Source organism: Pelodiscus sinensis, chromosome 3 (genome assembly GCF_049634645.1).
Source record: "Pelodiscus sinensis isolate JC-2024 chromosome 3, ASM4963464v1, whole genome shotgun sequence".
In the NCBI taxonomy this organism is placed as follows: domain Eukaryota; kingdom Metazoa; phylum Chordata; order Testudines; family Trionychidae; genus Pelodiscus; species Pelodiscus sinensis.
The window spans coordinates 47,631,106-47,643,311 of NC_134713.1; the positions used below are offsets into that span (position 1 = coordinate 47,631,106).

At 37.7% G+C, this 12,206-nt stretch overlaps 1 protein-coding gene across 1 annotated transcript in view; it reads right to left on the minus strand.

Moving 5' to 3' along the window:
- Window positions 1-10,509: 10,509 nt before the first annotated feature.
- The window catches only part of LOC112547815 (protein eyes shut homolog), a 302,929-nt gene continuing 301,232 nt past the window's right edge, over window positions 10,510-12,206 (minus strand). Inside the window, exon 14 of the mRNA XM_075923696.1 lies at window positions 10,510-11,921. Coding sequence (XP_075779811.1) covers window positions 11,693-11,921 — 229 coding nt within the window. The 3' untranslated portion in view covers window positions 10,510-11,692. The remainder of the gene's footprint in view (window positions 11,922-12,206) is intronic.

Here is a 12,206-nt window from a genome sequence, read left to right on the forward strand (position 1 = left end):
GTCTAAGTCATTCTGGACTCTACCCCTGATCTCCAGCGTATCTACCTCTCCCCCTAGCTTAGTGTCATTCACAAACATGCAGAGGGTGTAATCCATCCCCTCATCCAGGTCATTAATAAAGATATCAAACAAAACCGGTCCTAGAACCGAACCTTGGGGCACTCCGCTAGAAACCAACCGCCATCCTGACATCGAGTCGTTGATCACTACCCGTTGGACCCGGCCTTCTAGCCAGCTTTCTATCCATCTTACTGTCCATTTATCTAATCCAAGTTCCCTAAACTTTCTGGCAAGAATATTGTGGGAGACTGTATCAAAAGTTTTGCTAAAGTCAAGGTATATCACACCCAGTTACCTCATCATAGGAGTTAATCAGATTAGTCAGGCATGACTTGCTCTTTGTGAATCCATGCTGACTATTTCTTATCACTTTCCTCTCCTCCAAGTGCCTCAAAATGGATTCCTTAAGGATCCCTTCCTTGATTTTTCCAGGAACCGAGGTAAGACTGACCGACCTATAGTTTCCTGGATCGTCCTTCTTCCCTTTTTGGAAGATGGGCACTACATTTGCCTTTTTCCAATCATCTGGGATCTCTTCCGATCTCCAAAACTTTTCAAAGATAATGGCCAAAGGATCCTCAATGACATTTGCCAACTTCCTCGGTAGCCTCGGATGCATTGAGTCCAGACCTATGGATATGTGTATGTTTAGCTTTTCTAAATAGTTCCTAACCTATTCTTTACCCACCAAGGGCTGTCCATCTTCATCCCATCTTGCGTCACTTAGCGCATTTTTCCGTGAGCCCACCTTGTCCATGAATACAGAGGCAAAGAAAGCATTGAGTACTTCAGCTTTCCCCACATCATTTATCACTAGGTTACCGCCTTCATTCAATAGGGACCACACACCCTCTCTGATCTCCTTCTTCTTGTTAACATGCCCGTAGAAACCTTTGTTGTTATCCTTCACATCCTTAGCCAGTTGCAATTCCATCTGCGCTTTTGTCTTCCTGATAACCCCAAGTTTTCACTTTTTGTAAGCTTCCTTTTTGTGCTTAAGTTCACCAAAGATTTCCCTTGTAAGCCAATCCGGTCTCTTACCATGTTTGCCTTTTTTGCTACGCATCTGGATGGTTTCTTTCTGTGCCTTCAATAAGACTTCTTTACAATACTGCCAGCTGTCCTGGACTCCTTTCCTCTTCATGTTAGCATCCCAGGGGATTCTGCCCATCAGGTGTCTGAGGGAGTCAAAATCCACTTTTCTGAAGTCCAAGGTGTGTATTTTACTACTCTCTTTTCTTCCTTTGGTCAAGATCCTGAAATCTACCATCGCATGATCACTGCTTCCCAGGTTGTCACCCACCTCTACTTCCCCTATTAGTTCCTCCCAGTTTGTGAGCAGAAGGTCAAACTGCGCACGACCCCTGGTCGGATCCTTCAGCACTTGTGTCAAGAAGTAATCCCCAACATTTTCCAAAAACTTCCTGGATTGCCTGTGTACTGCCGTATTGGTGAACCTACAGAGTTCACCTGCCATCCTCAGTGTGGGGGCCTAAAAGGCATCTCCACCCACTCCACTGATCACTCGCCATCCACCTGCTCATTAATCTCTGGCACTGCTCAGCTGCCCGTTCATCGCCTCTCTCTGCCACCATCTTGGTGCCTGCTCCTCATGTTTTTCAATCAGTCCCTCCTCACCGCTATGGCTCTGCTGACTGCTCCTCAGACCTCTCTATCACCACTGTACTGGCTACTCATCACATCTTCCACTGGCTTGTGGTGGATTTGCCTCTGAATCAAACCTAGTTATTTCAGCTCTCAGTGATTTCAGCTCTTGGCCAAAGCACAGACCAGCCACTGGAGATTCCAGCATTCACTGGAATAAATTTACATACAAAAGAGACTCCTTATGGAGCCTACCTTTAACTCTATCATTGAAACAGTGGGGAAAAACAGGTTGAAACAGTCTTACAGCTTGCACCTGGAGGGCATTCAGCATGCAACCTCCCTTCCCAGCTTAATTTATAGGTCTCTGCAAGATGAGCCTCTGTCCATCCAAGAGTATTTACACTGACACTCCTTTGAAATGACTTAAACACAGTATGACTTTTTTGCATTTCTCCAATAACTGCAAACCTTGGCAGTCATATCTTACATTTCCTGCAGTTAGTATTAATACAATTTGTGATCCCACAACAGCCAATTGGTTACAATGGGCAAAAGACCCTCTAACAGGTGAATATTTAGCAGGCCTAATCAAACTGGATGAACTGTATCTACATAATCACACCAAGGATTTCCTTCCCATTCCAGCTGGTTGTAATGGAAGCATTGATTCAGACCCTGCTTACAAAAGGGAAATGATATTATGGTGTACAAAATGTTCATTACTATTTTTTCTTAATATCTAGGGTGAATAATGTCTAAACACAGGTAGTCATTGGAGAACATTTTGAGGACTTGTGAGCATTAAAATTTCACAGCCTTGACTGTCAGATTCAGACATTATTTCCATCAACCCATAATGTAATAATAGGGATTGGTCTAACTTTATAGCTCTGTAATGAATGGAGAAAGAACACGAATTATGAGGACCATTACTGAATTCCTAAAATCCTATTTTACAAAACATTTCTTATTAATTGCATCCAAAAACAGTAGTAGTAGCAAGGAGAATGGCCTGTCAAACCTCAGACTTATTGACTATTTGGATAAGTTAGAGAACCCTGCTCTTTCGTAGTATGATAAACTTCTCAGGGAGAGAGAGACTTCTGGAGCACATGCTCTAACATTCATGATTATGTGGACCAGCTCTCTTCCCATTTGTGATAACTTAACATGACCAATAAAACAGTTGCTTACATGGAAAAGGTAATATTGGGAAATGTTTTAATATTGTTATTAGTTGTCCTTAATGCAGATTAGTTACTTAAAATGAAAGCAGGCAATGCCAGGTGACCAGCCACCTCTCTTGATCAACAATAAATGCTCTGAAGACCAGCTTTGGAACAAATGAGATATCTATGTAAGAAATTCAAGCAAGAGAAAAGAAATCTGAGAAGCAGAGCCCACTCCTTAGACAAAATATTCTGGCAAATAATGTCTACTTTATTGTACTCAGGGGTTCAGTTGAAATCTAGCTGCTGCAAATACCCAACAGAATTGGCTGTCCTCCTTTCCAAAGCACAAGCCATATCTCTTGCATACAATGTCTGCTGCTTTCGTATGCAGTCCAAAGCTATCTTAGAAGCAGACATGGGCATGTTTCACAGACAAATCAACAATCTAGTACTGCTTCTCAAAGCAGAGAGTACAGCCAAAAATTGAAAATCTGAAATAAATTTTTAAAACTCAGAATTTTTAATGCCACAAAGTGTTGAGACTGCAGAATGCTGCCTATTCTCTGTGAGGTGAGAAAAAAGATGGAATGATGAGCAGTAAAATGTGGCAGAGATAACCTAAACAAAATAATTCAAAAAATAACTTTGTATAGGTTTCCTAATCTATAATTCTACCTCTGCAAAAGAGGTTGGACTATGTCAAACCTTGGTAAGGTTTGGTGACAAAATGCTGTCAACATGCAAAAGTCACCAAAAGTGAAAACTGGTCAAACAATTTTTTCTACCTCCCATTGTTCAGGCCACATTGTTCAGCACCGTGACAACAGATAGATCAAAGCAATGTGGGAAGCAGAGTTGATTACTCCACTTTTTGGGATTCTCTTCTTGCTCTGAGAACTCTCCTGCTAAGGAATGTCAAAGCAACATAGCAGCCTTTCCAGCCCTCCCCCTGCAGTAGGTCAGAACAGGAGCATTCCAATGATTGCTCTGTTTGTTCCTCAAATGAAACAGCTCCCTTAGCTGTCAGATACTCCCCAGAGCATTTTAAGGGGAGAGGTGCATGACTGCAGGGCAGCAGAGATCACAAAATACTGAGCACAGACATCAGGACAAACGTTGTGTGATAATGGTGGAATCCAGTTCTCTTGACAAAACAAACAGCAGAATACATACTGGCTCCTTGTCAATGATAAAGGGGAGAGGAAAGACAAGTTTGTTTCAGGGCTAGAAGGTTTTTGTTGTTAAAAGTGGGTATTTTTCTCAACAATAGTCACATTACAGTGTCAACACTATCACTATCCTGTCACCCAATGGTAGTTTTTTGGTGACAAAACATGTCAGTGTAGATAAGCTGTAAATTTGGAATTAAATTCCTAAAAGCATAATAGATATGTAGTTTGTATAGGGATGGTCAGCTTCACCAAAAGATACCCAAGGTCTGGAAAGAATATATTTTATTTTTGGATTTGGTTCAGTGTTAATGTTTTATCCTGTACAAGTGACCTTAATCTTTTATTTCTAATACAGAACATTTGCTTAATTAATGTAAAGCATGATTCAGGAGTGGATGTGCTGCAAATCAGAGTTAAAAAGACCATAATCATGGGTTGTATGAAGACATAGCAAAGATGAGCTTAAAAAGAAAAAAAACAAACAACTCAATCTGAGACTATTCCTGAAATTGAACTTGCTACAGGTGAGGGCTGAAAGACTTTGATCCACATTATGAAAGATCTGCCATTTTAGTTTCTTCATATTCCTTTATCTTCTTCTACAGTTTATGAAGGATATTGTGTAAACCACTCATGCTTTTTTCTAAAGTACTTCTCATTGTTATAAAACAGTTTATCTCCTGAAAGAAAATGACTTATAACACTTAGCCACTATGAAATCATTATGATGTGACTGATAAAGAAAAACTGTAATTCACATTTGGAAACATTATGTATCTGAAACTTGAAAAGTATGGAAATACACAGATAAGGATTATACTTATACAATCTAAGCATAACAGGAGGAAGTTGGTTAATATGAAGAATTGCACCCCACTGTGACTAGATAGTGGAGGCTTAATCTTTAACTATAGATGTTAGGGGGGGTTGTGGTAGATACTCAATTATTTCAAAAGTATTTTAATACTTTTTGCAACTAATCAAAATAAAACTAAACAATGCTCAGACATTAATATAGGTAGCAAGATATCTTAATTTTCCATAACTATTCAGTGCACTAATAGCTTTACCAAGTTTTTTATCTTTGCTCCCCAGGAACAGTAAGTATATTGCTAACTGGTGTTCCACTTTTTCTTTAGACTATCTTCATGTAACTTCAATGTAAATTTGTTTTATTTAAATATTTTAGGGCATGTCTACACTGGGAAATTATTTCTAAATAACTTATTTTGAAATAATAATAATAATAATAATAATAATAATAATAATAATAATAATAATAATAATAATAATAATAATTTCAAAATAGCATGTCCACACTAATGGAAAGATTCAAAATTAGTCCAAGATAAGTTCTGTTAAGGTGGATGCACTACCTTGACTTAGTGTCCCAGGAAGCACTGGGGAGTAATTACTTTGAATTACTCTGGGGAGTAGTTATTTCAAAATAATGCCACCGGAGTGTCCACACTACCACTATTTCAGAATAACATTGGGGAATTAACGTTATTCCTTGTTGAAAGCTGGAATTATTATTTTTAAATAACCAGCCCCTTATTTTGAAATAAAGGGCTTGGTAGTATGAATGCTTTGCTTGTTATTCCTGCTTGTTATTTAGAAATCAGTATAGACCAGGGCTAAGAGCCTATTTCTACTTAAAGTACAAATACTGATATCCAGGTTTACTTGATGAAGATCTTCTGCATTATTCTTACATTCTACCTCATGCAATCATGTATACCTATACAAACTGAGGGTAAAAAGAGTAGTGCATCCAAGCAGTAACAGATTTCTTCAAAATAGGGGGTCCATACTCATATTCTAGAGCCTGAGGTCATATATCTCGTGTGAATGAGACAGAGAATTGTAGTAGTGACATATGACCTTTGCTCTATCATGTGTGTTCTGCAAGGGCAGAAAGGGCAAAGCTTCTCCACTATCTTCAGTTTCTTTGGAGCTAAAGTATAATATGCATATGATTTATAGAGTATTATGTGTGTAATGTAGAAGTAGAAAGTTTTAGGATTATATGGTATTCAGTTTTCTTTGGTGTAGTTTGCCAGACACCCTTTCTGACTAGCAGGAAGGAACAGCCTGTTGCTGTTGGTAGATAGGCATTGGTTAAATTGCCTGTGTCTATCAAGATGCTGTGGCAGGAAAAGATCAGAAAAATCACTCTTATTCTCAGTTAATGCTTCATTCTTTATACTTTGGAGAAACTACTTAATCTTTATAAAAATAGTTTTTACTATTAGTAAAAATGAAATGTTTTTGGTAAAAATAGTTTAGCTTCTGTTTAAGTTCTTGCACTATAAATTATTTGTTTTGAAAGAAGATTTTTCTTTAATCATTTACTGTGTGTGAATGAGGAAAGCATGATATGTTAATAAATAGAAAATGCCTGCACCAATATGACCAAGACTGAGAAAAAGATCATCAGACGTTAGTCATACTATCAGGACATGCTAATGGTGGCTAGAGAATTGCAAACTGACAACCCTAAAGCATAGGTTTACACTCATAAATGCAAGGTAACGGATAAATATATAATTAGATGTAGCATACTCCACAGTAACAATCATCAAAATGCTAATGAAAGATAATGATGGAAAACTACTGGTGATGATGATGGGATAAAATGCAACTTAAGGATGAATGACTACAGCATCACACTGCAAAATCCATAGACTCAAATGGGAACGTACACCTACAAAAATAGGGTGTATTTCCATGGTTCTTTGGGTATGGTCCTGCAAAGTCCTGGGGTACATCTAGACTACAGGCTTTTGTTGACAGATACTGTTGACAAAGCTTCTGTCGACAAAGAGCGTCTAGACTACAGCCAATTCTGTCGACAAAGCAAGACACTTTGTTTACAGAGAGTCTAGATGCTGCCTTTTGAAAAAGCATAGCGTGGATGCAATAGCGCCTTTTGTCGACAGAATTCTGTTGACAATAGGCATTATTCCTCGAAGAATGAGGTTTACAACAGTCGACAAAACTGCCACGTGCTGTTGACTAAATGTCGACAGAACTCAGTGGTAGTGTAGAAGCAAGTAAAGTTTTGTCGACAAAAGTCCACTTTTGTCATACCCTTAGAGTGACCAACAAAACCTTGCTCCTCCACACAGGTCCAATCTAACTGGCCACTAGATTGGTCAAAGGTACAGACTGCTAACAATAACATTGGCAGGACTAGAGTGTGTGTATGTGAAAAGATTCTGTGTTGTTCTTATGAACATGACACCTTCAACAATTCCACGTTCAGTGGAAGCTGATGTAATAAGCAGAAGAAAATAAACTTTTGAAGAGATAGGAATTGGACTTGTTGCCAGAGAATCATATGGGCCTTGCATAAATATGGAGGGGAACACACTGGAGACAGATGATGGAGCAAGATTAGAGGAAAAGGGTCTAGAGATGCCATACAGGAACCTCTTCACCATTGGATGCAAAAAGATAGGGGAGTTACCAACCACTGAATGTATGGTCAAATATGATTGCTACGTGCTTTAATGGGAAGATTTAGGAGAGCATGCCTGGTTTTGTTGGCACTCCAGAACATCCTTGATGCCTGCCCAATGCAGGGAATCGTGGCACCCACTGGCCAATTAGCATATCAACTTCAAGTCACCAGGAGCTGATGAAATATATCCTAGAATAATCAACGAGCAGATTGAGAAGATAACTAAGCCATTAGTGACTACCTTTGGACAGTTATTGAAGGTGGGAGAGATTATAAAAGATTGGAAAAGTGCCAATCTTTACAAAGGGAAATAAGGACAATTCAGGAAATTAGAAACTAGTCAGTTTAACATCAGTACCCTGAAAAAACAACAGAGCAAATTATGAAGCAATCAATTTGCAGACACTTCATGAGATGAATCTTGTCCTGGCCACAGAGGGTGCTTAGCTGATTTTAATATGGATTAAACTATTATGGCTGAAGTGATGCTAGGTGAGACTTGCAGCATGTTTTGGTCACCTGGCTTATAAATGCCCTGATACTGAGGGAGACTTTCCTCCACTTTGAAGCATTTTGATTTTGAACAGCCTCATAGATTTATGAAGCTTAATGACCACTCCTTGACAAGGCATTTTATTCATCTTCTCTCCTGAGGACTTTCACTTGGTGCTCAACTGGTCCCAGTAGTTCCTCAGGACTGAGACAGACTTAAGGGACACCTTGGATCAATTTTGAAAATATCTTTAATGCAGAGTTCAAGGACCTCTGGTCTCCCAAGGGCTGGATCCTGGGTACAAGTGCAAAAACATTGACTTTTCTAGAAGTAAGCCTGTCAAATAAGACTCACCTGAATGCTGGGTCTGCACTGAGAAGGATCAGTAGATTTTGCATCAGTCAGGAATGTGCCCTTCACCACGGCAGAATTGTCACCACGCATGACCATCATTGAAAGGCATGAAAAATTTTCAGAAGGGGCACTGCTTGAAGCCTAAGGACTAGCGGTCTGCCTTGGAAAACCAATCCACTGGTGAATGGAAGTTCCAGACAGCGCCAGGAAAGACTTAGCTAATACTGTCAACTAACTAACCAGAGAGGTATGTTGCTCCCATACATGCCATAGAGGGTAAAGAGGTTTTCTGTACTTTTTACCCTCATTGATTGTATGAGGGAGCAAAGGGTATGATGCTGTTGTACAGGCACATCTAGCTAGAAAGTTTTCCAACGCAAAACCACTAGTTTTATGATCACCCACTGTGGAACATGGTACAGATTATCACTCAAAGAATAATACTTATTTGCTTGTGTATTCACTTACAATTCAGGTACTTTTTAGTAGGAAGTGCAGAATCAAATTTGATAGTATTTATCTTTAAACACACCCCGACCTTCCCAAAACCCAATTTATATGTATATTACTAGTCTCTGAAGAGGCACGCAGAAATATATTTGCTTTTTAATCAGCTAAATAAATTTCCTCGTTGCACTGTTATAGATTCAGGACCTTTAAATTGCTGACATATTGGCTTTTTAAGTGTCTTTTTCATTATCCAAAACTGTGAAGGTTGGTGCTCTCACAAACAATATGTTTTTCTTTCTTATGAATTAGGTGACATAAAACCAATAAAAGAAGTGAAAGTAGGCATGCATCATCATATTTGTATTATAATTGCTAAAAATGGAAGTTTTAAAGATCTCAAACTGTCAATAAATTGTTTCCAATTCTGAACATTAGCTTACTGCCTGGTAGAAAATGTACTTTTCTCTCTGCTCATTGCCTGATACTAAATGTCTTCCCTGCAACTGCTGTTTCCTCAGACTAATGAATGGGAACACTTTGTATTCAATTGGTGAAGTGTTTCCAATAAAGTGTCACAAGCAATACAAAGTAGAAGTTAGTAACAGCATCAGCACACATTAGAAATTAAAGTTTTCACTGGGAAACAACATAAACATCTCTGTTAGGAAGGAACAGTATGATTAACAGACTGAAATGTAAATATTATTTTCTGCTTGCAATCAATGCACGTAATGTGAATACAAATACATGTGTGTGTGAAAGTGGAGGTCTTAATGTTTATGATCAGCTGAAAGAAGGATGTGTGATCTATTATATATTTGAGAGACTTTGTCTCTCCCGGCTGTGCCCGCTGGAGTTGCAGTGGCAAAGAAGAGGTATTTCTCCCTGGACCCAAGCTGCTGCTTTGAAAAAGGACTGGTGTAGTCCTCTCTTCCTGGTGCAGACTGCATATTAAACCCCTCATCCCCAGTTCTACCCTAGATCAATTATTTAAATGAAGCACGTGCATTTTCATTTTATTTTCCAAAAAAAGGGGGGGGGGGGAGAGTTAAGGGCCCAAGCAACACTGAGTACATTTTCTAGCACTGTGTATTTAAAATTTAGACTGCTCTAATTCCAATTTTGTCCACTATTTTTTATCATCATGAAGTGTGCAAAATAAAAATATATCCTCTGGCTTGATTTTCTTCTAAGAAAGATTTCAATTCTCATCTGAGTTTGCAGGAATAATATATAACACATTTCATGAACAGAATATGAAGCTGTCTTTCTTGGACCTGGGCCAGAGATGTTGGTTTTCAGACTTTAGTCTCCAAAGGCCATATTTTTTTAAGATGTCTTCTCTTCTAAAACTATTAAAGGTGAATTGATAATAGGTGCAAGACACTGACGGAGAGAATTCTATATGGAAAGCTCATCACATAGTAGCCACTGTGGAAACTTGACTTTATATTAAGTGTAGTAACCTCTATGAAGAACAAAAGTTAATATCTCAATATTGCACTTTACCATCCTGTCAATTTTATGTATACTGGAAGCTAGCCATACCACACAGAGATAATATGATATATAATTCAGTATATTAGGAAGCAGTTTACTTTAATTTAAAAAAATATAAAATAGGTAATGAAAATGACCAGTAGTACTATAAATAGGCAATGAAATATGCTACCTTCAGTATTATTTTATTGACTCAAATTCATTAAAAGCAACGTGTTATAATATTTTCAAACTCAAATTTTCAGAAAAGGCTTTTACTTTTAAATGACTCAGCAGTATTTTTAAAGGCAAAAATCATTTTTTCCTCAGATCCTTTCACCCAAGTCATTTCTGTACACATTCCTTACATCTCAGGAAATGGGTTACTTCTAGGGAAAAATACTAATAAACATCTTTTTATTTTAGGTCAAACATTTTACACCGACATTTTTGACACATATGTAAGATGGAAAACTGAAATATTTCACTTTTGGGATTTTAGGTTTTTTGAAAAATGCAATGTAGAAACTTGTCATGAATAATTTTGTTTTTCCAGACCCCAGTTTTTTATTTAAAAATAGTTTCAGCAACACATTTTCTACTGGCCTTAACCCAAATTGTACCTGTGTTTGGTGATGAGGAAGGGTAACTTTTTGCTAGATCCATTTTGTGGTTTCCCTCTTTGCTTGAGTGGGGAAGAACAATACTCATCATGTAAAACATATGCAGAAAGTGAAGTAATTTAAAACAGCCAAAAATATCAAGTTATATATATCACAAACTTACTCATTTCTCCATGTTCAGTGATACCAAAATAGTAAGCATCCATGCAATTTTGATGCTACATGAAGAACTTTTAAGTGAATATAATGATTTTAGACATATTTTGTTACACCTCTACTTGTTAAATAATGGATCATTAGTTCTGTAGAAATTCTAATTATCAATCCAAGATCAATAACTGAGGCAGTAATGACAGTTATACAGGTCAGGGGAGTCACAGACTTAATACTTTTGACAGTGTATATCCAAAGGAGAAATTCACTTTGTATTATTTGAACATAAATCTTGATAACAGAAAATAAATCAAGATTTACTGTTAAAAAAACAGAGTGAAACTCTGATAGAAGAGATGCCTTTTAATAAAAACAATATTTGAATCTACCTGCAAAACATACTCTATATCTACAATGACTGATTTCTTTTGGCTGAGTTCACGAAACATTGATTTTCTTTTGTGCCATGTAACCTTTTTTTCTAATGCGTTTCAGCTAAATATCTGGACTATTATAGTGCCCATAAATCAAAATAATGTAAATAAAGACTTGAGGTACTTAGCAAAAACTTGGATCACAGGTCCATTTGACTTAACATTGATTTCTTCTCCAATACTCAGGCAAGTTTTTGCACTCTTCCGTGACATAGTTGAGGCCATTAATTATGCAACAGTTTTAAAATGCAGAATGCAGGGGTAACACATTTCCCTGTGGCAGCAATTGATTCTCAGGGAAGGGACTATACCTGTGAATCCAGGGGGACAGACACACTGATAGCCTCCAGGTTTATTATAGCAACTACCTCCATGCAGACAAGGCAAAGTTTCACACTCATTTACATCCAACTCACAAAGAGGCCCATAGAACCAAGGTGCACAGCTACAGAGAAACCTTGGGGAAAAGGAGAGAAAAATAAAAGATGAATCAATAGAAGCAAATGGTGTAATCTGTTAAAACATAGTGAATCCTTCCAGATGTTTAGGGGTCAAGTAGTGATCCCTTCTCACCAAACATATATTAGATTCTTCTCATTTCCATATCTCTGTAGTAAACAGACTGATTTACAGATTTTAAATTAGTGGAGAAATTGTGTGCAATAAATGTAGCTGAAGCTAAGAGGAACAACATAATGGCTAGGTTATTTTGTTATGCATCTTCATTGCATAGTTTCTTGGA